Source organism: Acyrthosiphon pisum, chromosome A3 (assembly GCF_005508785.2).
Source record: "Acyrthosiphon pisum isolate AL4f chromosome A3, pea_aphid_22Mar2018_4r6ur, whole genome shotgun sequence".
In the NCBI taxonomy this organism is placed as follows: Eukaryota; Metazoa; Arthropoda; class Insecta; order Hemiptera; family Aphididae; genus Acyrthosiphon; species Acyrthosiphon pisum.
In genome coordinates this window covers 15,457,418-15,483,600 of record NC_042496.1, presented here as the reverse complement: position 1 = coordinate 15,483,600, position 26,183 = coordinate 15,457,418, and the positions used below count along the sequence as shown (strand labels likewise).

The 26,183-nt window shown below is 30.0% G+C and overlaps 4 protein-coding genes and 1 non-coding gene across 7 annotated transcripts; 3 read left to right on the top strand and 2 right to left on the bottom strand.

Moving 5' to 3' along the window:
* Positions 1-4,815: 4,815 nt before the first annotated feature.
* Positions 4,816-8,827, top strand: LOC100160899 (probable tyrosyl-DNA phosphodiesterase). Of its 2 annotated transcripts, none has more exons than XM_003247159.4 (9): positions 4,816-5,831; positions 6,149-6,251; positions 7,097-7,225; positions 7,305-7,400; positions 7,453-7,620; positions 7,696-7,939; positions 7,997-8,112; positions 8,187-8,400; positions 8,474-8,827. In XM_003247159.4, exons 1-9 carry the CDS (start codon positions 4,994-4,996, stop codon positions 8,600-8,602), a joined length of 2,037 nt encoding a protein of 678 aa, XP_003247207.1. In that variant the 5' UTR covers positions 4,816-4,993; the 3' UTR covers positions 8,603-8,827. The 2 variants fall into 2 exon arrangements, with proteins under 2 accessions (XP_003247207.1, XP_001947945.1); XM_001947910.5 differs by having other exon boundaries at positions 4,818-5,831; positions 7,678-7,939.
* A 3,051-nt stretch (positions 8,828-11,878) lies between these two features.
* On the top strand, positions 11,879-12,939 carry ACYPI47916 (uncharacterized LOC100575320). Its single transcript, NM_001246069.2, is given in 1 exon segment — positions 11,879-12,939. A coding segment is annotated over 1 exon segment (456 nt). The 5' UTR covers positions 11,879-12,198; the 3' UTR covers positions 12,655-12,939.
* A 1,113-nt stretch (positions 12,940-14,052) lies between these two features.
* On the top strand, positions 14,053-16,189 carry LOC100165008 (probable methyltransferase-like protein 15 homolog). Its single transcript, XM_001947821.5, has 4 exons — positions 14,053-14,316; positions 14,417-14,487; positions 14,620-15,433; positions 15,651-16,189. Exons 3-4 carry the CDS (start codon positions 14,853-14,855, stop codon positions 16,123-16,125), a joined length of 1,056 nt encoding a protein of 351 aa, XP_001947856.1. The 5' UTR covers positions 14,053-14,316; positions 14,417-14,487; positions 14,620-14,852; the 3' UTR covers positions 16,126-16,189.
* A 1,270-nt stretch (positions 16,190-17,459) lies between these two features.
* LOC100167020 (C-1-tetrahydrofolate synthase, cytoplasmic) lies at positions 17,460-25,535 on the bottom strand. Of its 2 annotated transcripts, XM_008188776.3 has the most exons (17): positions 25,368-25,535; positions 23,993-24,179; positions 23,704-23,902; positions 23,445-23,581; positions 21,779-21,871; positions 21,570-21,711; positions 21,095-21,206; positions 20,810-21,035; positions 20,574-20,747; positions 19,858-19,994; positions 19,453-19,785; positions 18,915-19,361; positions 18,673-18,818; positions 18,357-18,610; positions 18,161-18,287; positions 17,790-17,942; positions 17,460-17,721 (listed from the first exon to the last, which is right to left on the bottom strand). In XM_008188776.3, the coding sequence occupies exons 2-17, from the start codon at positions 24,040-24,042 to the stop codon at positions 17,632-17,634; spliced, it is 2,820 nt and encodes a 939-aa protein (XP_008186998.1). In that variant the 5' UTR covers positions 24,043-24,179; positions 25,368-25,535; the 3' UTR covers positions 17,460-17,631. The 2 variants fall into 2 exon arrangements, with proteins under 2 accessions (XP_008186998.1, XP_029347312.1); XM_029491452.1 differs by lacking the exon at positions 25,368-25,535 and having other exon boundaries at positions 23,993-24,312.
* Positions 25,114-25,316, bottom strand: LOC115034521. Its single transcript, XR_003839884.1, has one exon. It is a non-coding gene; the product is annotated as a small nucleolar RNA U3 (small nucleolar RNA).
* Positions 25,536-26,183: the final 648 nt, after the last annotated feature.

Here is a 26,183-nt window from a genome sequence, read left to right as displayed (position 1 = left end):
ACATACATTGTGATTTGTCATAAATTGTTATTATACAATTTTATCGGGTATAGAAAATGCTAATAAACAAGCAGTAAAAATGTCAAGTATTTACAGTCATTTGTTTTAGAGTTACACCGAAAACCAACATCAATTTTGTCGAAAATCGATTAAGCGTAAAAATTCCCGGGTTTCCTTAATTTTTTCTTTGTTCGTGATATGAGCACTTACTTGGTACTTACATTTGCAGTACTGTCAACACCACGACTGTAGATATAGCTGCTGTCTACTATCTACAGCATAATATTATTTTGACATACTTTTAGTTTTTACTAATAGCACAGAATATATGAAATTTCTTATCCTTATTTCATTATAAATTATTATAGTCATTAGACAATATCCAATGTCTGACACAAAAACACTTATTAAGGCAGGACATTTAGCTCTCCCAGAGTTATGTGATGTTATTTAGCTACTCATAGGACGTTAATCACTATATTTAAAATTAAAATTATTTTTAAAAAATGTACAATTTCAATATAATTTATATTAATATGTGGGGATAGCCACAAAATTTAAATTTTATTTAATTAAATTAATAACTTCAAAATATTATTGATATGTAAAATTACAGCAAAGATGGCGACAACGACGATTTTATTAATTCCCGGGAGGACCAAATGTCCTATCTTAATAATAGACGGGGACTTTCGTCCGTGGGCTCGTTTTTTTAACGGGGACAAAACGTCCACGATTCGTTAAAACAATGAACAAAACGTTAAAAACAAATGTATTAAATATGTTTAAAATAAGTTGTTTAACGTTCAAGACATTGTGTTTTAAACATAACAACCCTGCTTGTAACCTACTGTACAGCAGAGCAACATTCACTTACCCACCTTTTAAAACTATGGTTTTTAAGGTTGGTACGGACGGTACGGTAAGGTGTTGTTGCAGTTGTTATGGTAGGTAAGCCAACACGTGTATGTGTGGCAAGGTTTTTACTGCTATGAACCCGGGGGCCGGGGGTCACTGGTCACCCATCCGGGAGCTAGTAGCAGCATGCGTTACTTACTCTCAGTCACATTCCGCGACTGGTAGCAGCCAACGCGCCGCGCTATATTCTTTTAATAAACATAAATAATATATTGTGAGAATAGATTTCCAATAAAAATATTATTTTCTTTGACAAATTTAAACAAAATATACTCGGTTGATATCTAGAAAAGCGGTTCTCAAACTTTTCATTTCCGTGTACCTACCACTTACACGGTTTGAAAATATTGATTTCCACGCAGTTGATATATTTAAAACTTGATAATATCAAATAAATTAAATGGCAAACATAATCTAATGTGAATACAGATTAATTCGATTTTTTTTTATAAAGAGGAATTATTTCGCGTACCACAATAATTTGAGAAACGCTAATCTAAAATCTTCTTCTTTTTTTTTTATTCTCAGAGTATTTGAATTTACAAGAGTTGCCAAGATATTCACATTCGTTAAAAAATGTGTGTAAAATAATCCAATGAATAATTGATAAAAATATTTCTAATGCCATTATAGTTAAAACTCCAAAAAAAGAATAAGAAACATACCTACTGAATGAATTATTGTAAAATACTGCATGCCATGGCATTATATATTTGTATGAATATTGAATGAGCTCCACTTGAGATTACCTATCCATAAGCACAATATACCATCCTAATACCTTAAACAGTTATACCTTAATAGTTAATACCTTATAAGTTTAAAGTGCAAGGTTTATGCATAAATAAAAAATACAATTCAAATGTTTTTCCACGCATTTATTTGCTGATTATTCTTTACTCTAAGACCATTATGTGCGAATCAACATTTGAATGGACAACCTCAAGTCAGGGCCTGATTTAGGCATTTTGTGGCCTTAGGCAAAATAAAAACGTGGCCCCTTGACAACAGTAGCGTTTCCCCCCCCCCCCCCCCCAAAAAAAAAAAAAAACTAGTTGTATAAAACAAAATAATAATTTATATTAATACATTTTCACAAACGTAATTATAAAGTTATACATTTATTATTTCTACAGGCTACAGATTTCTTGTACCTATTATTTATTAATTAATTAATATATATATATATTTATTATTGATATTGAAAACAAAATTAAACATTTCTATTTTTTCTATTATTTATTAACAGTAATAGACAATACATTTTTATATTTATAATAAAAATAATGAATAATCTATTTTATAATATTACTTTTCTCGCTTTTTTTTTAAAGAAAATTCACTTATTATGTCATCAAGGTTTAAAGAAGATGTAAGATCGCTTTCTATTGATAGTAAACCTAAGTTATCGATTCTTTCTTATTAAAAATAGACTTTTATTTATTTTCATTTACATTTAATTACAATGCTAAGGATTAATCACTTATTTTTTTTTAAATGTTATATGCTTCTTATATTTATTTTATACGATAAAAAGTAGTACTCTAAAAAATAAAAATAGTCTTCATAAAAATCCGAGGCCCTCTAATGACAGAAGCCTATACTGCCTTTTGGCTTGTAGTAAATATGGCCCTGCCTCAAGTCGGTCACAGGCACAGATTTCTATATATTATAGTATAGAAGTGTAGATGATAGTGTAGTAGTTCATGGTCCGTGGGTCACAGGCACGAATTAAGATAATATCACAGATTATATAATATATAGAATTTTATATAATCTGTGATAATATCATAGATGGCGATCAAAAGCTTATCAATTTACAGGCCAGCGGGGAGTGGTCTGAGACGGGCCAGATGGAAAAATAACACATAAATAATACACAGCGCGCCCGTTTCAGCTTATCAATTTGAATAGAAAAGTAACTCATTACTTTCTCGTTACAAAAAAAATTAATATTTTTTTTTTCAAATTTCTTGGCAATTATCATTCTGCAGGCAATAATGTAACTTTTTATAAAAATACATTACCTATGCTAAAAAGGTATAATTTAAAAATGTGTTCAAAAAAAGAAGATGTACAGTTAATACATATTTACATATCAATACTACAATAGTGATTACTTATAAGTTATGACTATTAAAAAATAGTACTTATTAATTGTAGCTACTTATCAATAGTAATTAATCATTATATAGTCAAGTATAGACAGTATAGTATAGTATGGTTTTATATTTGTGTCACAAACTGACAACATAAACCTATACCTATACCTATCTGTAGAGTGTCAACTGATCGACTGACACCAAATAAGGAATAATAGCATTCAATCTTGTATTTGTGTTATTAAATATTATGTTTGTGAAAATAAAATCATAATACATATAGAACACAATTATAACTTATACAATCATAAAAATAAACCTTTTCTTATAAATGCCAAATGTGAAATGGCTATAATGATTTATGACAGTGTAATGTTTAAATATTTGGATTTTATTTAATTATCAGAAATATAATGTTATATTCTAATGTAAATTCTAAATATAGTATATTCTAATTAAATTCTAAATATAGTAATAACTAATAAGTATTTTCAAATTGAGCAGTTTTTGTACAACACTAAATTATTTATAAAACTTGTATAGTTAATAGGAGCGTATATAACTCATTAGTCCACGCTATAATAGATATCATAAGAAACGTTCTGCGAAGGTACTTATTTAGAGGAATCAAATTAAATAATAACTTTTCTCGTGATTTATACAATGCAATTGGACATGTCAAATGTCAAAACAATTGAAAACTGAATTGTGGCGAGTTAAAATTAAATATATAAACATATAAGATTGATTGGTAAACATAATAATATCCATTAAACACATTAAACATATATTTTTTTTTTTTGGCAATAGGTAGGTACTTAATAATTCGAAACTGTAACGCGTTATTTTATAGAAATTACTTATCAAAAGTAATTTCCATTACATTTTCGTTACTTGGATATAATTCTAATGAAATTACGTAACGCGTTACTTCCGTTACGTTACTACCCAACACTGGGTTTACACATTGAACTATATAATAACTATATATACTATATTATATATACTATATATACTATATATACTATATATACTATATTATTATATAGTTCAATGGGTTTACATCACGGTTTAAGATAATATACTAAATTACTTATAAGTATATCTTAAACCGTGGTTTACATAATACGGAACACAAAGGTCTTATCAATGTTTTTCTGAAACAAGCACCTTCTCACGTTGCGGCCATAGATATTAAAGAATGGATAGGCCATTTACGGGAACGAACATGAACATTTGTTGAGGTTATAGAGGTCTTATCACAAATAGATATATGTATAATTATTGTATATAATTTATGATAAGACCTCTGTCAGAATGAGAAGCAATGATAAAAAACAGTCTTTCTCTCTTCCCCATCCCGGCCCCATGACTCTCTATTTTGTTAATATAGCCATGGCCTATCCATTCTTTAATATCTATGGTTGCGGCCACGGACTAAGATAGTATTTTATCTTAGTCCTTGGTTGCGGCTAGAGTACTACATTGAGTACATTGAACTATATAATAACTATATAATTATTATATAGTTCAATGGAGTACTAGCGCTTCATAGGATTATTGTGTTAACCGTTAACGTGTGAACTATTAATTCCTTATTCTTCCGGTTAACACAACAATCCTATAAAGCGCTAGTAGTCTAGCCGCTACGTGTGATGGTGCGGGTTTCACTTATCACAAATTCGTTTCGTATCCTGTATTGTTCTTAATCTTTTATCTATGGTTCTATACCTATGTTCTGTGGTATAATATCCTAATTCGTGGTCACAAGGTAACCGCTGTATAATACTCTTATCACTCCGGGAGAAATGGGGTACCCCCGTGACTTCGTACTTCGTTGTTTTGAATATTTTGATACTCATGATTCTTTCGACTGTTAGTACTTTTTTAAATCTATAACGATAATCGCACAATTTTTTACTTCTGTGTTATAATTTTTGGTTCCGTCAAAATCCCGCTGCTTACTCCTAACAATGGCATCTGGGTCTGAGTCTCTGAAGGAAAAGCCCACAGATCCTGAGCCTGAGCCTTTGAAGCAAAAGCCCACAGGTCCTGAGTCTGAGTCTCCGAAGCAAAAGCCCACAGGTTCCGGGTCTGAGTCTCCGAAGCAAAAGCCCACAGGTTCTGGGTCTGAGTCTCCGAAGCAAAAACCCACAGTTTCTGGGTCTCAGTCTCCAAAGCAAAAACCCACAGGTTCTGGGTCTGAGTCTTCGAATCAAGAGTACAAATGTTATGACCCTGAGGGTCTGAAGCAAAAGATCATAGATTCTGGGTCTGAGTCTTCGAATCAAAAGTACAGAAGTTTTGACCCTGAGGGTCTGAAGCAAAAGCTCATAGGTCTTGGAGTTGAGTCTCCGAAGCAAAAGTACAGAAGTTCTGACCCTGAGGCTCTGAAGCGAAAGCTCATAGGTCTTGGGGCTGAGTCTCTGAAGCAAAAGCCCACAGGTTCTGGATCTGATTCTCTGAATCGAAAGCCCACAGGTCCTGGGTCTGAGTCTCGGAACCGAATGCCCAAAGGTCCTGGGTCTGAGTCATGGAAGCGAAAGCCCACAGGTCATGGCTCTGAATTTCGGAAGCGACGGCCCACAGGTCCTGGCTCTGAATCTCAGAAGCGACAGCCCACAGGTCCTGGCTCTGAATCTAGGAAGCAACAGCCCACAGGTCCACAGAATTATAACGACGCTGTGTGGAAACACACAAAAGGAATGGTCGACAAAAAGTTGGAGAAGTCTGAACCTTACAGAATATTTATGTCTCCGATAGCTTGTGATCCAGGAACACACAATGAAGAATCAACACTGTCGTTTGCAGGTGTGTATACAGTATAGGTACAGTAGATATGTACCACGTATTGCAGAAAACAACATTAGGCCAGTATTACCATTTCTGGCTAAATTCAATGAACACCAAGGGTCAGTATAGTAACGGTTAAATTTGTCGAACTCCTAACCAGCGGAATTCAGCTGGGAATAAAATCTGTTAAGTAGATAATTGTAATACTAGCCCTTAGAACCACTATACTATAGTATCCCTTAATACACTAATATAATTTAAACTGTTAATAATGTTGTGTTGTTAACCGCTATACACAAAATCAAATATTTAACTTTTATTATTATTTGTTTCAGAGCTCTTGGACAAAAGTCTCGGTGATTTGTCCGAATCACTTCACTTAAACTTCATGGTCGAGCTCGGCTGGCTCTTTGCTCAATATTTCATAACTGATCAAAGGTAATATGATAATAAATTTAAATAATTATAAAAAAGAAAATAGAAAAAATAGCCCTAACGTCAATTTGTATAGAGAAGTAATAGTATTTGCTAATAGATTTTTAATGCTATTTACTGATATGCATTAAATTTGATTAAATTTCTATTTTTCAAAAATCTTATACGTTGAATGAATAAAAAAAAATGTTAATGAATAGATAAGTAATTAAGAAATATACCCTTATTCATTGCATTCAATAAATGTCTTTGTACAAGTTTATTTTATATTATTATTAATTTATTAAAGGTGCCAAACAAATTTAAATTTATTGAATCCTATTAATGTGTTACATATTGTAGCTTAGGTAGGTTAGGTTAGGTTGCTAATGATCTATATTTATGAGTTTAGGATTTTGTCTCAAAATATATTTTATGGCCTTAGAATTCATAAATGCATCTCAGTGACTTTGGAATGGAAAATTTAAAAAAAAAATATTACAGATACCTAGGTACTTTTTTTTACATGCAATTTTCCAAAAATGATTAATTATAATTATAATTTATAGATAGCAGCACATAATTTATAATAGGTATTTTAGTGTTTCATAGTAATTTTATCACATTAGACATAAATAAAAACAAAAATTAATTAGTTGGAAAAACTATATGCTCTTTTTGGCAGTGCTTTTAGAAAAAGTATATTATATACTCTTACAGACAAAGGGTTATGGAATAATTCCATGCTTATATTACTTAATAAAATAATAAATTTTAAAAATAAGATGTTTGTACAATATAGTTCTAATTAAAGGTAATTTTTTTTTTTTTATAATTATATTGTACATTAACATATTTATGTTTTTCAGGGGGAAAAAAATGACACTTTTGTATGAACGTTGTGATGAAGATATAGACGAGTTACATAAAAAGAAGAAATTACTAAATGTTAGACATAAAAAAATTATTAATAAAAATGCTTTTGGTCATCAACATAGGTCAGTAACAATAATTTTTATCTCATATAAAATCATTGAATACTTTTAATTACAAATTTTGTTATATTGAAAATTTTAGTAAAGTATCAATGTTTGCTTATGCCGATGGTAGTTTACGGGTAGTAGTTATGTCGGCAAATTTGTGTGAAGATGATTGGACCAAATATGCTCAAGGGTAAGAATAATTACTGTTGTTTTGTTTTTGATTGAATCATTTTATATTTTAGGATTTGGGTGAGCCCAAAATTTCCATTGAAAGAGGAGGATGATAAGTCAGATGGTAATTCTCAAACTGATTTTAAAATAGATATTTTGCGATATTTAAATTCTTTTAGAGAACCATCATTAGTTCCTTGGATACAAAAAATTGAAAAAGTCGATTTCAGTCAAGCAAAGTGAGAACATATTAATAATCATTGTTAGAACCAAAATATTAAAATCTTTTTGCGTAGTGTGTTTTTCATACCTAGTGTTCCAGGGAAGCACACAGAACCACTGTGGGGTCATTTATATTTAAAAAATATTTTGAAAAAACACGCTTGTCTACCATTTTGTGTACCATCAGAATGGCCTATAATAGCTCAATGTTCTTCTTTGGGGTCTTTGGGTACCACAGATGAAGAATGGTTGAAATCAGAGTTTGTCGAAAGTCTATCCGCTTCTACCTATTGTGATGATACTGATACAGACAATGATCCTATCCCCTTCCACTTGGTTAGATGATCAATAATTTTAGCATTTAACCTCTAAATAATGAATTCTACTTTATAGATCTACCCATCCGTGAAGAATGTTTTGAATAGTTGGGATGGAGCTTTAGGTGGTATCTGTTTGCCTTACAATAAGATTTTACATGAAAAACAATTGTGGCTTAAAAAATACATGTGGTAAGTATTTTTTAATATCTTGAAAAATGTAAACCTTCTTACACATAGTTTCTATGTTGATACATTGCTTACAGCTTGTGGCAGTGTCATTCACGAAAGCGAACAAAGGCTATGCCTCATATAAAAACCTATTGCAGAATATCACCATGTTTGACAGAAATGTCTTGGTTTTTGTTGGGTAGCGCTAATTTATCAAAAGCTGCTTGGGGCAGAAAACTTAAGTCTGATGAACAGAGTAACTTCATAATGGCACACGAGGCTGGAGTTTTGTTCTTACCTCAATTTTTGGTAGTTATATATTTTTAATCTGTTAAATTTTCTATTGTTCTTAACATTATTATTTTTTTTTTTTTTTTGACAGATTGGATCAGATACATTTCCTATAGATGAAACCGAACCAAATAAATTCCCATATTTTAGTTTACCTTTTGACTTGCCATTAGCTGGATACTCGGACACTGACCAACCTTGGACTATAAGTACTAGGTAGGTAGATTACGAAATAAATTTAACATGTCTATGTAATAAAATAATATAGGTATACTTTTTAAAATTAATATATTCATTTTTTTATGTTTTAATTTACCTTTATATTAAAATATTTTTTTAATTTATATTCACTTAAGAACAGGTTTTCAATAGAATATTATTATTTATATATATTTTTATTTAATTGTATGTAATTTAAAAATACATCAGTTTCCTAAATACTGTATACTTTTGTTTGATTTTATTTAATTCATTAACAATATTATAATGCTATTTAATATTTCAATATTTGTTAATAATGGCTAATTATTAATTAATATTAAAAATATAATGTTGTACTCAAATGCAATCAATTGATGGTGGCAATCAATTCATTTCGTTGAAAATTAGAAATTTTACATGTGTATGAAAAAGGAGCTCGAGTTTGTGATTAAAAATAATAATTTATCAAGTTAACAATCACTAAACAAAAAAAATCTTACTAAGCCTCAGATATAATCTTTGAAAAGGACTTAACGTTATAAGCTTTCTCAAACTAATAATAGTCTAGTAATGAAGAACATCTTATAGTAAATGCAACAATGCATAAGTGATTAAGTATTTTCTTTGCACTCGGTTGACTATAGGTTATGGGAATCTATTACCAATATTAACATTATAAAAAAGAAAACTTACTAATTGGTTGTAGCTTAAACATATAACTCCTAATTACGTACAAATCACCAAACCTAAAAAATAAGTCCATAATAGTTTTAATATTAAACTTTAGTTGACATTTTGTTATGGTTGTAACAATTTTTTATTAAATGTAATTTTAATAAAAAACATATTTTCTGTACAACAAGCAACTAAATAAGTAAATTAATAGTTATATAGGTACCCAACTACCCAAGTACCCAACAATACAAATTAAGTCAAGTGTAACTCATGACTAAATAACTTCTTTAGTCATAGTGTAAGTCAGGTGCGTACACAAAAAAAAAATTCAGGGCGGGTTCATAGTAGTTTTTGGGGTGGGGGTTCATAGTCTATATTATATATTAATAAATTACACAACTATTAATTTTCAGTGGGAAGGGGTTTGACCCCTAAAACTCCTCTGTATACTTACCTGGTGTAAGTTATACTTTGTTCAACTAGTCCATATGTTAACATTTTTAACAATAGTTGGGTTAAAAAATGCTATTTATTGAAAGGGTATATACTTATATAATCATACTCGCAACTCGCTAAAACATATATTTCAGACTGCAGTATTTAAAAATATATATCTAAAATTCTAAAAACTAAAATATATTCAACACCTGAGATTCTGAAATGTGCGGTTTTATTTTTCTATTTTTATTACTTATAAAATATTTATTTGATTTGATTAAACATAAAAATGAAGAATTTAACTTTTAATAAATGTGGTGATTATTTTATGTTATTATATTTTTTGACACTCAGGACTCATGGGCTATTAAGTTTTATTATTGTGATATTTCTTGCTGTTGATATTAAACTCTTGGATGTGGCATTTTTATTTAAAAATGGGGCGTTGGCCAACACAACTTTACTATTACCATATTTAACTACATCATTGCATATTTGCATTTTATTTCATTCTTGTTTAAATGCTAATTTAATAACTCTAAACATGTAATACATACATTCATAAAACTTCTGTGCGAATTAGAATTGCTCTGTTTGTTATGTTGACCAAAAAGCAATACCTATATTATGTTTATTTAATATTTATGTTTAGAGTAGATCACTATTTTAGACAAACCGGTTGGGAAATTACGCCACATTTTTGAAGCTCAATGTGTCTCTTTGGTCTTAATCTTAAACCATGTTCATGGTCAAAACATAAGACACTTATCTTACCCTCGCACACAATTTAAGATAGTACTATCTTAAATCGTGCCCTCGCATAAATCAAGTGAGCAGTGGGCAAGACGTGGTTGCCTATAATAAGCAACGGCAGTTTTTCAGATTCTGAGTGGAACGATGAATGTATTGATTTTACAATGATGTGTGTTTTTTTTTTATTTTTTTATTTATTAAAAATAATTTATTAAATTGAAATCTATCTAAAAAAAAAATCTATTAAAAGTAATTTATTAAACTAAGATTTTAAAATGTAATACAAGATTCCTTATAGGATAATCTACCTTTATCAAAAAAAAATGTCTACAAGAAACTCAAATTAAATTTTTATGAGCGTTTGAAATTCATATTTTTACAACATTTGATATTCACTCGATTTCTTACGTAACGATTTTCTTATTTTATTATAATTAAAAAACGAATGACTGTAGATACTTGAAAATTTCACTGAATGTTTATATTAGAATTTTCTATACACGATAAAAATTTGAAAATAACTTGACTCTTTTTGAGCTGCTTACGGACATTGTCATTTTTCAATTTTTTCAATTTTTTTTTTCTATAAATATCAATAAAATTTTATTTGTTTGGTAAAAATGCGTGAAAATTTAATGCAAGGCTCCTGATATATTGTTACAATAGCAATTGTAAAATATTAAAAATACACAGGCACACATTTTTTTTATAGTCATTTTAAGTTCAAATTTGGACGAAAGTACATATTAAAAAACCTGGAATAACTATTTTAGTTATTTTGTTGTGATTGTATAATATTACTTGTGGGTACTTGAAACTTCTAAAGTATACTATTATATATCTATGATAGTATCACGGTTTGTTGTTGATGTATAACGCGTTACCTTATGGATATTGTGATATGATTAATTTGGAATTTATTATTGATACCTATTATAGGTCAATTTTTTTTTAATACTGTAGATAAGTATACCTATAATAGGTATGTCTAATACCTAGACTGACAAACCGTCTCCGCTCAGAATCGTTTTTCTTATACAATGATATTATATCGTTGAATTCAAATTGAATACAATCCATTATACAGTGACCCACTTGTAACCTACTGTACAGCAGAGCGACATCCACTTACCCACCTTTTTTGTATATGTACTACCTACTACAGTACTACGTAGGTGCTTTTTTTTGTAATAAATGTGTTTAGTCGTTTTTTATTAAAATTTATTTAAAAATACACTTCGATTAGAAACAATTTATGATAATCATTTACCACATATTATCATATTAGGCAGGTAGAATAAAAGGTATAATAAAATAATTATATAAAGGGGCCAACATAAGCAACTTATAGACATCCACCTGTTACCAGTGACCACCACATTAATAAATTGTCAACAGCGATTCTTATCATTGAGTATTAAAATTTTATATATTTTTATGTCTCGTCGTTTATTTTATAGTATTTGTATAATTGTATCTAATATTCTAATCATTGAACAAACTCGCATACTCACCAGTGAAAGTCTGAAATAATAAAAAATTCACACGTCGGTACGGCAAAGAGTTTAACTACTATACATGTTATAACTGACATCGCGGCGTACGAACTAAACGGAGCCTTAACACGTTAGACGTTACACATTACACATTATACTATATTGTATTACCTACGAATATAATTTACTAATTTACAAGTGCTTATGAACGTAAATGTTTTAATAATTTGAAATACAATTTTAATTAACAATAATGTCTATCAAAAAACTTTATGGCGTTCCCGCAATCGATTTTGTAAAAAAGTTTGTTGATAAGTATAAAAGTGAAATCGATTCAGATTTAAAATTTATAATCGGTTGGTATACCGTTAATAAGAGCCGTAATTTGCATGTATTAATTTTATATGAAACAACATCTGAAGAATCTGCTGCATCAATCCTCTTACTTTCAAAATGCGATTTCGACCCACTGAGACGACAAAAAAATCCAAATATTCTGGATTTTGTGTATACAATTCAATCGAGACGAAGGAAAGGATATGCTGCTCAACTTGTTACAAAAGCTCAACAGGATTTCCAATTCACGGTATTCTGCAAAAATGATGAGACATCCAACTTGTTTGCAAAATTGAAATGTATAAAAAATGATTCTTTAACCAAATCAACTAATTTGGATGTGTTCCGCTGGGACATGGCACGTAAAAACTAAAAACTAATAAATTAATGCAATTCATTTTTTATTTTATTACTCAACTAAAATTGAATTTTACTCGAAAACTAATTGGCTACTTACTTAATTTTAACTTTTAGTGTTTGAATCAAAAGTTATGACAAAGAAGATAGGAAAGTTGGACATAGTTATTTTATTAAATTCAATTTTAGATTTAATTTCAAAATTTGTTTCATTAGCTAATTATTAACACTGTAATTTTTTTTTGTTTATGTCAAATACATTTTCTTGATAAAATAAAATTTAATTTTGAAATTAATTAAACTATGCCTTAATACATGCACAATTCAGCATAATTTAAAATCTTAAAATTTATATTTTATGGAATGTGTTTTATTTAATTGTGAGGCAGTTTTGATAACTAGCCTAACATAACTGTTGAAACCTTTATAATTCAAACTCAATATTAGTGAATGGTCATCGACCATAGTCACCACCATAGATATAATAAACATATTTATATTTTGTCTATGGTCACTTCACGTGGCAGACTTTTAAAGTTTCTGTAGCAAAATGGCCAAAATGTTTAGCTGAAATTAATGTAAAACCATATACTATAGCTAACTTGTTTTAAGATAATAGTACACTGGAAAATACTTAAAACAAAATACACTCAATTTCTTGATAATATTTTCTGTTTTAAATATGATCAATTTATATATTTAATGTATCTGAAATTCTGAAGGGAGTTATAGAACAATTAAAAATAACCAATTTTATTAATTTAATATTAATTTTGTATATTATGATATCAACAACTTATAATGATTAAGTAAACAAAGCAAGGGAAAAATAAAAAAACAGAAACATTTAGTCAAGTAATAAAAATAAATATTAATTTATAAAAATCATTTAACGAACCACTGTTATAAATAAAGAGTACTTGAGTTACTTAACACTTGTATGTTGTAACTTAACAACAATTTATTATTTTACAGCTTACAGAGATCTTTAAAATTTCTCATGTGTTCTACATGACTACATCATAGAATATAATTATAAAAAAATATAGATATTTAGATTTTAGATGCATGAAAAATAATTAAACAGGTTGATTACTATTTACATATGTCTGGTTATATTGTAGTGGTTACAGCCTAATGAGTACCAACAGGTGGCTGGTTCCCGTGCGTAGACATTTTAATAATATTTATTAATATTATGTCCATGTACCCGTGCTATTAGTGTCGCCACCTGCCGCACCTCAATAGTACTACCAAACTTCTCTAATACCACAGAATACAACAATGCTAATACCTTAATCACAGAACAATAATTATACATATAATAATATATTTATTCTATTCTGTGATAGTATGATAATATAATATAATCACAGCCCGTGTTCCAAGTCCGTGTTATCCATATTATCTATATTATGCTTCAGACATTCGGTATTACACATTTACACCGGATCGTATTTAGTATTTACGACTAATACAACTTGCATAGTAAAAACAGTAATTTTACGCTGTGTTGTGCAACATTAAAAATTTTGAAATTTAATGCATAGACATTCTTTAATAATTGTTGTCGTCTGTTCGTTTATTGAAGTACAAAAACGTCGGCAACTAGGAAAGTCAATAGTGAAAATTTGGCCAATAACGTGAGCAATAAGGCACAAACGCAGTCTCAGAATAGGTAACATTAATCGTTTTTATTTCATATTGTTCATTACCCATGAACATGATCGTTAATTGTCACTGATCAGCCCATGTGCAATTACAATTTGTCATTTCAGATGGCCAACCTCTATAAAAACTACTTGAAACTGTTGAAGCAATGGCCATTGGACCCCAGTAAAACCGGCAGGTAGTTAAATCTTTGCTTTTTATGTTTTTCGCTATTATTTTGAATGTTTGCGCTTTAGCGCTTACATTAACATTTCATAACTGAATTTGCAAAATAATGTGATTGGTATTAACTGTTTCGTGTATTGCTTAGAGATCTAGGTGAACATATCCGAAAAGAAGTGGGAGCGGCTTTCAGTTCTGGTGATTCCTTCCGTGGGGATACCACTAAGTGCATACAAAAATACGAGTCCCTCAAACGTTTGGCGGATAATCACTACTGCAATAAATACAAGCGTTCAATCCAATCTTCAGCTTCCGGGCTCAGTAGTCAACATTGCACGGCTGTATTGTCTAGAGAATCTCTAGAGATTTTAAATAATCAAAATGAAGGCTTTTTTAAGACAACTATTAACAAAATCAAGGATAAAATTAGTACGCCAACACAACAGCAGGCCTCACAAGCCAGTACTGCTGGAAGAAGCAATTAGTTATCTATCACCGAAAAAGGGCCACAACATCATAGATATGACATTCGGTGCCGGTGGACATACAGAAAGGATTCTGCAAGAAAATGATACAACAGTTGTTTATTGTTTGGACAGAGACCCAACCGCATGTGCAATGGCAAAACAACTTTCTGAACGTTATCCAAACAGGGTGATACCTTTGAAGGGTAAATTTAGTGATTTGCCAGTTCTGTTAAAAAATTTAGGATGCAAAATGAATAGCTTCGATGGTATTTTATTTGATTTTGGTGCTTCTTCTATGCAATTTGATACGGCTTCCAGAGGCTTTTCAATTAGTAAAAATGGCCCTTTAGATATGCGAATGGACCCTGAAGAACAGACTATTACAGCAGCAGACGTGTTAGCGAAAGCTGATCAATCAGATCTTTATAAAATATTTAAAGTATACGGAGAGGAAAAACAATCAAAAAAAATTGCAAATGCTGTAATTGAAGCAAGGTAAAATTCCAAATTATTATTTAGTTATAGTTTTGATTTCAATAAATGCATGTTTTTAGAAGTTAAAAATTTAGTGGGGTGCAATAAATATTTAACCAATATGAATTCTCACTATTTACGTTATTCATTTAATTATATTGATAATTAACATAAAATATTAAAATGTTCTGGTTTGAATTGGTAATTAATAATTTATCTATATATTTCTGTACTTAAGGTATTTATTTAAGCCACTAAAAACTACACGTGATTTTTGTGAGCTTGTGCAAAATGTTTGCGACAATGAGATGAGAAGCGACATGTTGCATAGGCCATCTCATCCGGCTACCAAAGTGTTCCAAGCGTTACGCATATTTGTCAACAATGAATTGAACGAAATCAACCACAGTATAGTGTTGGCGAGCCATTATTTGAAAATGGGTGGAGTCATGGTAACGGTTGCTTTTCATTCTCTCGAAGACACCATAGTGAAAAGGCATATTCAGGGTAATATCAATGAAAATATGGCTAACACTCTACCCTTGAAGTATATTAACCCCATGCAGGCCTACGATAAAGAGTTTATGGATGTGGTTAATGACAGTTGTTGGCATCAAATCCACAAGCACGTGATAACTCCAAGTGTTGAAGAGGTTGAATCAAATCCTAGAAGCAGATCAGCACGTCTCAGAGCGGCCGTTCGCATCAAATAGAACTAGTTATTGTTAGATTTTGTCATCTTATTTTTGTAGATTAAATATAATTATTCTTAAAATAGTATTATTTTATTTACATGCAAATATATTGGATAAACTTAAAATAAAACTAAAAAAAAAATTTGGTGGTAAACAAAAACCTTGACATGAGTAAACGAATACCCGTCACCGGTGTCAATGCATTTTTGATATACAGTAACCCGTTTTGTATTAATTCTTTATTAGCGGCTATAGCAGAACACAATTTAAATTTGTATAGGGCATTCATTAGTATAATACTTACTTAAAATCTACCAATTTTAAAGTGGCTAAGGGCATCTGCTAGTCAAATTACGACGGCCACTTATGCGCACATGTATAATCGACATTGGCGTTTAATGTGTTAATAAGCATTAAAAGTAAAAATAACAGAATGGAAATTTTATCTTACAAAAAAATGATCATTAATTTAAAACGTAGGTTTATACATGTAATGAGTAACGTCCAAAACTAAATTAAAACAAAACATAAAATTCAGCTCGCTATGTACGTATGTAGGTGTCGTGTTCGTATAGCAGCCACTTTGAATCTGTATTCTCGTGGAGGAGAAAGATTTTTTTTTTCTTTTGGCGACCCCCAGTGTATTTATGAAAGTATAAATTGGCCCACCAACTATAAAAAGTTGGATCACCGTGACCTAAGTCATAACTTATTACGTACTAGTTCTAGTCATCACCAAGTTTTGATTGCAAATGTATGTATGATATAAAATCTGTATATCACTGATATTCAAAAATTGTATTCAATTTATTTTGGTTTATAATATCTTGTAAGAATTTCCCGTAAATTGTAAACTCAAGCTGGCAATACCAGATACTAAGGTTGATTTGGCCATGAAAATATTTCCAATAAAAATTCAGTACACTTATAATTTACAATAAGTGTACAGTGTACTGAATTTGTACAGTAACACAACCAAATTTGATTTGCAAAACTAATGCCTGGTTGAATGAAAAATTAATTAATTTAATGGATCAATCATGGACAACTAAATTATATTTAAGGGATGATTAGCTCACTGTTTAAAATCAATTGACACGTCAAATTCTTACTACCAGAAAAACATTTATAATTTATGATTATTTTATAACAATACAGGCTTAGACCCAAAAACTGAGTTATGGTATTATTTGATATTTATGTTATATATGTTAATAATAATAAATAATAATAAATAATATGTTATTTATGTTATGAACTTAGCTCTATATTTTAAAAGTGATAAAAACTATAAGTTCTTCAGTTATACGATATTAGATTAAATTGTGATATAATAAATAAAATGTGTTATGTAATATGAAATATATGGAAAATGCCATAATGTATTTATTTAAAAGTTTTAAAATACAAAAAAGAAAACAATTACAATTTAATAACTATAATAAAAATGTAATAATGACACTTATGTTTCAACAAGAACTTGTATGGCACTATATCGGTACTGAATAATGGCTTTGGTCTTTACTAAAATAGACCAATAATTTCTCCTGTTTCAGTATTCAAGTCAATATCATAGATACTTGGACGAGTAGACAAGCCGGGCATTTTGGATATCTATAAAAAAAAAAAAAAATGATTTATTATTTTTATTATAATATTATTAATTATTTTGACAAAATTACTTCTCCAGCTATTACGACAATGAACCCAGCACCAGCAGATACATATACATCCACTATTGGTAGCGTGAAGTTTGTAGGAACACCTTTTAGATTTGGATCTCCGCTTAATGACAACGCTGTTTTTGCCACACAAACTGGTAACTTCCCATAACCCTGGAAGTATTTAATAGTATTTTAAAACACATATTATTTAAAACATATATTATTGTATGATGAGAAAAACGTTTAGAGTAGCTGCATAATATAATGTAATAGATTCTCGATTCTATAAGGGCATACTTAAATTGAAGTATATTTCATACTATAGAAAAATTATTTTTCTTGGCATATTAAGAAATTATTAAATTAATAAATATGACATGAATTAACACCTTAGATTCGTATGTATTCAATTTGGTTAAAACATTTTCATTAAACTCCACAGATTGTGCACCGTACATTTCTTTAGCAATAGTTTCAATCTTGAGCTGCAGTGGCATATTCAGGTCATACAAAAATCTACATTTTAAAACAAAAATTTAATATTTTACGAATGCACAATTGTACAGTAAAAGTATTGTAGATTACTTGAATTCTTGAGGTTGTTGACTGGCTTTAATGACAGTCTCAGCTAATTTGATAGCTCCTGACCCTCCATTTTCCCAGTGGGTGCTCACAACCGCATCCATTGCGCCAGCCTGTAGACTAGCATCTCTAACAATTTTCCATTCGCTTTCAGTGTCAGCCTTCATAGCGTTTATGGCTACAACTACAGGAACACCAAATTTGACACTATTGCTGATGTGCTTCTGCAAATTTGCCACGCCTTTAATCAATGCTTCCTGTGATAAAAAATTAATGTCATTAGACAATCTTACAAACAAGTCGAACAAAACTCAGTTACTTCTTTTTCTACTGACGTAACGGAGACATTGGGATTGATAGCTCCACCACCATGCATTCTTAAGGCCCTAACAGTGCACACTAACACTATGGTACTTGGCAAAAGACCAGAATATCTGGTTTTGATGTTGAAAAATTTTTCCATTCCTATAAAAAAATTCATTCAGAATTTCAAATTTGTTAGCTGTCATAATTATATGATATTCTTGTCTAGTTGTCCTTTTATTTTTATTTTAGACTTACCAATATCTGATCCAAAACCAGCTTCAGTAACAACAAAGCCATCAGGACCTACTAGTTTAGAAGCAAGCAAATCTGCTACAATAGATGACGCACCATGAGCAATATTAGCAAACGGGCCAGCATGCACCAGTACTGGGGTCCCCTCAAGTGTTTGCATCAACGTTGGATTAATAGCATCTTTCAAAAGCACAGCCATTGCACCAGTCATACCTAAGTCATCTGCGGTGACATCTTTACTTGTTGTAAAATGACACATATTCTTATCTTGCGCCACTACTATATGTGATAGTCTTTCTTTTAAATCGCTGGCATCTTTGGCCAAAGCCAGAATGGCCATGATTTCACTAGCCACAGATATATCAAAACATGTTTGCCGAGTATGGTTTTTCTCAGTTGGTGACTGGCCAATTGTAATTTTACGCAAAAAACGATCATTTGTATCCATTACTAAAGGTGGGAAATATTATTTTTATAAACTTAGTCAAATAAATCATAGTTTAAAATATAATACCATAAGTGAATATTTTTTAATATTTACCTCTATTCCATGATATAGTATCTGGATCAATATTTAGCCTGGAAAAAGAAGTGATTTCTTCAGCAGTCAAGGTTGAAGGGTCAGTTTTGTCGATTCCAAGCCTCTTTAACCTGTTCAGTTGTATTGGAGAGAACTTACGTACACCATTCACAGTTGGTACAAGACGATCATATAAGGCTTGGTCTTTTTGGGTAGCCTCATGAAACATACGAGCATCAATTTGTGCAGCCATCAAATTGTTTGCAGCTGTAACTGCGTGTATATCACCAGTCAGATGGAGGTTGAAATCTTCCATTGGTATAACTTGAGAATAACCACCGCCGGCCGCACCACCTAATAAAAGCAGTTGAAAAACAAATTTTAATCCATAACAAATTAGTGAAATTTACTAATATATTCAAAAACCTTTAATTCCAAATGTTGGTCCTTGTGAAGGCTGTCTCAAACAGGCGATAGTATTTTTTTTAGAGTGTGCTGCTAACGCTTGAACGAGACCTACTGTTGTTGTGCTCTTCCCTTCACCAAAAGATGTTGGCGTGATACTGAAATATGTATTTTTACATTAGAATATTTCATCATAAAACAAAGTATCCTATTGATATAGCTTCATTCTAGGAAGAGATTTTAATTTTAACCCAAACATAATTTATAAGTTAAATATATTAAAACTATTTATTTAATAAATCATTAATTGGAAACAAGATAAATACTAAATAGCTAGTATTAATATTTAAATGAATTATTGCTATACATAGTATACTATTATAAAATTAAAATATCTTATTTTTAATTTGTCTCCGATTAATGTTTCTCAATAGTTTATATTATTAGTATTATGATCACTGTGTGATGATAAAAAAAATAATTTAAAAAAAAAATAGTAAGTTATACATTTTTTTTATTTTAGAACTATTAGTAAAAACTATGATAGTTAAGGTATACATTTATAATATATAAGTTATAAAACATATTTAAATTGTGTTATGTATGCTGACTTCTGACAGTATATTACTATTTCTAGCATTAATTATTAAAATTAAATTTATCATACAAATGGTTTATAAAAACAATTTATCAAAGATTTCTAAATGAAGTGACAAAAAAGAATTATATTTACATACCCGGTAACAACAATATATTTTCCGTTTTTTATGTTCTTTAGGCGGTCTAAGGTGGATATACAAATTTTTGCCTTTTTATTACCATACAAAATCACTTCAGATTCGTTTAGACCTATTTCTTTAGCCAACACCATTATATTTTTTGGTTCTTGACTTCTAGCAATTTCAATATCGCTGGAAAAAAAGAAAATATTTTTAACTTTTGTAAGAAAACATAATATAATTATCGACTTTACCTAGGTACTGGTCTTTGAAGTTTTAATGGAAGTATGTCTAAATTCCATTGGGTCTTGTAGATAATGTTTGCAACCTTTGTAGCTGCTTGTACAGTATTTGATAGCAACATAGCAACAGTCATAGGTCCAACACCACCAGGCACTGGTGTTATGGCGGATGCTCTTAGAGATGTTGATGCGTAGTGAACATCTCCAACCAAACGGTAACCAGACTTTTTTGAAGAGTCTAAGTAAAAGGTAAACATTTTACACAAATTAAATTGTCAAACTTATAAGAATAATTACCTGGAAGAGAATTGATACCACAATCTATAACTACTGCTCCAGGTTTTATCCATGACCCATGAACAAATTCTGGTTTTCCAATAGCAACCACCAAAATATCTGCTTTGGATACCTAAATAAAGTACCAATTATTTAGTGGAGTTTGAATTGTTCATAGATGGTAAATAAATTGTATTTTTAAAATAAAAATAATTGTAACAATAATAATAATATAATGTAAGTAAACAAACTAATAAAAATATATATTATGTAAATATTAAATTATCAACATGCATACTATAATATCATATACTATTATAAAAGCTAATAATCGTTTTGAAACTCTTGGTAAAAAAAAAATAATATTCATTTTTAAATAAAATATGGTTGGTTTTTAAATCATGTGAAGACAAAAATATTTAAAAAGTCACAAGGGTAGATTTGTTTTTATCTATTATTATAAAGAATTATATTATACTTGACTTTTTAAACATACTTCATTTTCAATGTCCTTAGTTTTGGAATGACAAATTGTAACAGTAGCATTATGCCATAAAAGTAAACTAGCAACAGGTGCCCCAACAATTTTACTGCGACCCAACACTACAGCTCTTGTTCCAGAAATTTCAATCCCACTTCTGGAATTGTAATTAACAATATAAAAATAATTAGGATTATATAATTTAAATGGACAACTTGTTTTACCTTTTTATTAGTTGAATAACACCATTTGGAGTGCAAGGAATGAGACCAGTTAGATCACCAATGGCTACGCGACCTTCATTAACAATGTTTAAACTATGTGTATAAACAAAGATACATAAAATATTTAAAATATCATTCAAATAATGTTAAGACTTTAGATAGGGAAGGACTGACAGCAAATTTAGGTCCTGACAAATTGTTTTAAATTACACTAATCAAGATGCCCAAAAATAGTTTTTCAATTCCTTGAAACCTGCCTAACAATAGTTATTTACCAATAACAGCTCAGACAAGGTAAATACATAAAACATTTATATGCATGTAGCATGTAGTCTGAATTAGATCAATAGCTGTTATTCATTATTAGAGCTCAGATGTTAATGACCAAAATTTGTCTATTTGTTATCTCAGTGGCATAGCCAGGATTATGAAATGGGGAGTGTTTTAAGTATAGATTAAAACCAAGTTTTTACAGTTTTTGTATATAAATAAATTTAGAGTTCAGGACTTGAATTGTTGCAATAAAAATTATCGAAATAAGCAGTCAAAATACTCAAAATATGCTTAAATATATGTACTATGTAGCAACATTTTTATATTATTTTTGAAAAATCATAAAACATATTGCAATTTAGGTAATAAAAAACTAAAAAATAAGTAGGTATATAAACCTGATAAATAAATAAATAAACAAATAACAACTTAATTTTTAAAAATACTGGCATACAATACTAGGTTAATAAATAAGTAATAACGAATAACGTGAAATGCTAACACCGAGATAAACGAATACATATCTACTGATATTCATTTCTTCGTAAAATCTACAATCTAGATGTCAATTATAGTTTAAACACATTTTTGTCACAAAAAGACTTATGAAATCTTACATATGCAAACACAGGGCCAACTGTAGCCAAACTCCACCAACAACTTTAAAAGTCCTCCGCCCTTTTTACTTAAAAATGTATTTAAAATTTACCTAATTTTTTTAAGCTTATATTCAATTTTATAATAGTATTGTATAGGCTTCGGCCTACCCAAATCTCAAAATTATCGCCTATTGTACCTAACCAAACATAATATTTTTTAAGATATTTTTCTATGTTATCCAAATATAATTTTCCCCGACAATTGTATGTACATTTAAGTTAAAAAATACACAAATATGCAAATTCAAACTTTGTATTTAATTTCACCATTTCATAAGACAAATGTATAACTCGCAAGTAGTCTCGAACCCTATAAAAAATATATTTATTAGGAGGGAAAATGTCAATGGGTGGGGGGGGGGGTTAAACACCCAAACCCCCCTTGGCTACGCCACTGTCTTATCTAGACCTCTTGAAACAAATTTAAATCAAACTCTGGTGTTATTCTCGCTGTGCGAAAAAAATATAAATATCCGAGCTCTATTCATTATTATATTCAAGTAAACATAGAATATTATAATAAATTGTTGATATAGTTATTCATGATATTGAACCTACTGGGTACTATTGAATACTACAGTAATAATATTGCTTAAACCCATACTGTATAAATGACAATTTGTCTATATAACTTAAATATTTTTTATTAATTGGCCTAAATTAAAAAGAGTATCCTTAATATAGAAGGGATCAGTCGGCTTCAGATACAATATGTATCTAATATGAAAATTTACCCATCAACATCCTTTTCAGGTGAAACAGCGTTGGTGATCAAATGTGAATCGATATTTTCTATACAGTCTAACGGCATTTGAACAATAATACCATGTACGGATGAATCACTGTTGTATTTGTTGATTTCTGACAATAACTAATCAATATAAGCAAACAACATAATTATGTTATGATAATGGTTATGTAGGTACAAACATTTTTTTAACTGATTCAATTGAAGCATAGTTTAATGAAATTTAAAACCATAATAATGCACACCTCATTTTGAGTGATTGTCTTGGGATACTGTACATGTGATGCTTCAACACCCACTTCGGCCGCAGACTTAATTTTCTGCCTGATATAGACATTGGAATCATCGCGTCCTCCTACTTGAACAATAACGAGATGAGCTTTAAACCCATTAAAATGTTCAGCAAGTGCAGCCGTTTGTTTTTTTAAGTCGCTTTTCGTTTCCCTAATTTACAATGAGGAATATATAAGAAAGTGTATTATCTTTTGTGCTGAACACAAACTTTAATTCTAGGTAGTTAAATTTTCAACTTACTTGGACAGTTCAGTACCGGACAGTACTTTTGCAACAACTTCTTCGGACATGACGCTGAAGAGTGCCGACAGTAAAATTAATGAGAAGGAAATACAATTAATACGAGTATAGTGTATAGGACTGTCGACTGATTGAAGTGCAAACCGAAGGAATGAAGGATTCTAAAGAATAATGGACGAACTTCAAACTGCAAAGATTTGAAAATAATTAATTTGGGATTACCACGGTCCACCTGTTGCTCGTTATCAATAAAATGGAAATCGCGTTATCTGCTCGCCGGGCGCCGCGCAGTTATAATGTATGCGTCCTACTATGTTAATTTAAATAATTTTTCCCACTGCTGCCTGGTCCAGAATATGAATAGGTAGTATTAATATTAAAATCGAATTCTGATAATTATGGTTCAACAATCAAATTGTTATATTAAAATACTAAAGGCCATTATTTTTAATTATGTTATTACAGAAGCAGGTTTTATCGCTCGAAGATCGATGATTATAATATTCGTATTTATACGCAATTATAAAATTTAATTACGTTATTGTAATTTATATATTTAATTTTTTCTTCTTCAATCTTCAGTCTTCTTGAGTTTTCAAGGTTCATCACCACATCAACAACATTCCTCTATTTATATTTTATAATGTACTTAATAATATTTAATAAGGTATTTTCATCCTTTAAGACGTTTAGGTAATTCAATTCTTTTGCGTTTAGACTGTTATAATGTTGTATTAGCAATTATTTGTTTTAATTAAAAATCGAAATATCCAATTGCTGCACAATTTTCGTTTTAACTAATAACTAATAAGTAATGCAACTTCTGACTAGAAATAACCGTGCTTATCAGTCCATATTAATAGCGAGCGAACACGGCAACAACATGGGATGATAATATTTAGATTTAAATTTTTTTTAAAATTATTACAAAGTACAATATTAAAAATTTATATTTTATAACTAAGTATCTCTAAGCGCGCTCATAGCTAATAATTAAAGTTGTATATAAATAAGATTTAACTGGGATTGAAGTATTGGAGACTCACGTCAGTAGTTCTACTCGACACAATTAAATTGATAAATAGTCATCAATTGGAAAATTAATTATATTATAAAAGTGGACCACTCAGACTGTCCACATACCTTCCAGCAGGCTGGTTGCGATCATCGTTGCTAGATGGCCATCACTGCAAACAGCAGGCCACCAGCGGTCTCACGCTCTGGTACATGGACAAGTCTCATCATCGTGGCCAATGACGACTCCAGATTTGCACCTGGAGGGGACGATGCATACTACAGAAATGATCCTGTGAAGTATGATCTTAACTTATTCGTCGACGCCGGCCTGTACTTATAATGACCGTCGGTTGCTTACCACGAGTTTCCCGCAGATTGACACATTAGTTTTTGGCATAAATGCACGATAGAAACTGAGCTTGATAACTGGAAAATCACTTGACAAACCGTTTTTGTCAATTAAGTTGCCGGTTCGGTCACGGAACACAAGAAAATAATATTAAACATTCTGAAAAAGCGTCAACTACGACTTGTTTCATTGAGTACTTGACGACAGAGCCATCTATAGACGGTTATCAGCATATCATAAACAAATACTAAATTCAAAAAGGGCACATGTCCTTTACATAATAACATTAAGTATATATTGTATGTATTGTATTTATTATATTATGCTATCTATACTCAATGATAATAATGATACAATTTAAGAAATAATATATATAAAAAAAATGATAATTACTGAAGCACAGATTTATATTATACTACACGTCTACATCATATAGAAATATGTGCATTGGAGTGATACAATTTAAATACACAATAATAATCTGAGTTCATGATTATACATCTGTGCTTATACTCAATAATAATAAGTAGTAAAAAAATTATTGCAAGTGCCAACAAAGTTTAACAAAAGAACTTTTCAATTACCACATTAAATATTTTATATTAGGTACATCATACATAGTTAATTTTATTTATTGTATGAAATAATGTTAATTTAGCAATTTTGGCTTTTTAATTTGCGGATATTTAAAAACTGGATGCCTATAATTTAACACAATATAGGTAGGTACCGTATAGTGCTAATAGTGCTATACTAGTTACTACTATGGTCTATGGACCAAGATATAATAATGTAAAAGTGTGTTAATATGTGTTATATGCACAT

Excerpts from the sequence above, each read along its gene's own strand:
- LOC100160899 (XM_001947910.5), top strand. The coding sequence starts at position 4,994 with ATGGCATCTGGGTCTGAGTCTCTGAAGGAAAAGCCCACAGATCCTGAG. Across the intron at positions 7,401-7,452 it reads TGGACCAAATATGCTCAAGG|GATTTGGGTGAGCCCAAAAT; the intron begins GTAAGAATAATT and ends TTTATATTTTAG. Across the intron at positions 8,113-8,186 it reads TGGCTTAAAAAATACATGTG|CTTGTGGCAGTGTCATTCAC; the intron begins GTAAGTATTTTT and ends CATTGCTTACAG.
- LOC100165008 (XM_001947821.5), top strand. The coding sequence starts at position 14,853 with ATGAAGGCTTTTTTAAGACAACTATTAACAAAATCAAGGATAAAATTA. Across the intron at positions 15,434-15,650 it reads AATGCTGTAATTGAAGCAAG|GTATTTATTTAAGCCACTAA; the intron begins GTAAAATTCCAA and ends TCTGTACTTAAG.
- LOC100167020 (XM_008188776.3), bottom strand. The coding sequence starts at position 24,042 with ATGTCCGAAGAAGTTGTTGCAAAAGTACTGTCCGGTACTGAACTGTCC. Across the intron at positions 21,872-23,444 it reads CCTGAAAAGGATGTTGATGG|TTTAAACATTGTTAATGAAG; the intron begins GTAAATTTTCAT and ends TTATACACATAG. Across the intron at positions 18,288-18,356 it reads CAACAACCTCAAGAATTCAA|ATTTTTGTATGACCTGAATA; the intron begins GTAATCTACAAT and ends TTTAAAATGTAG.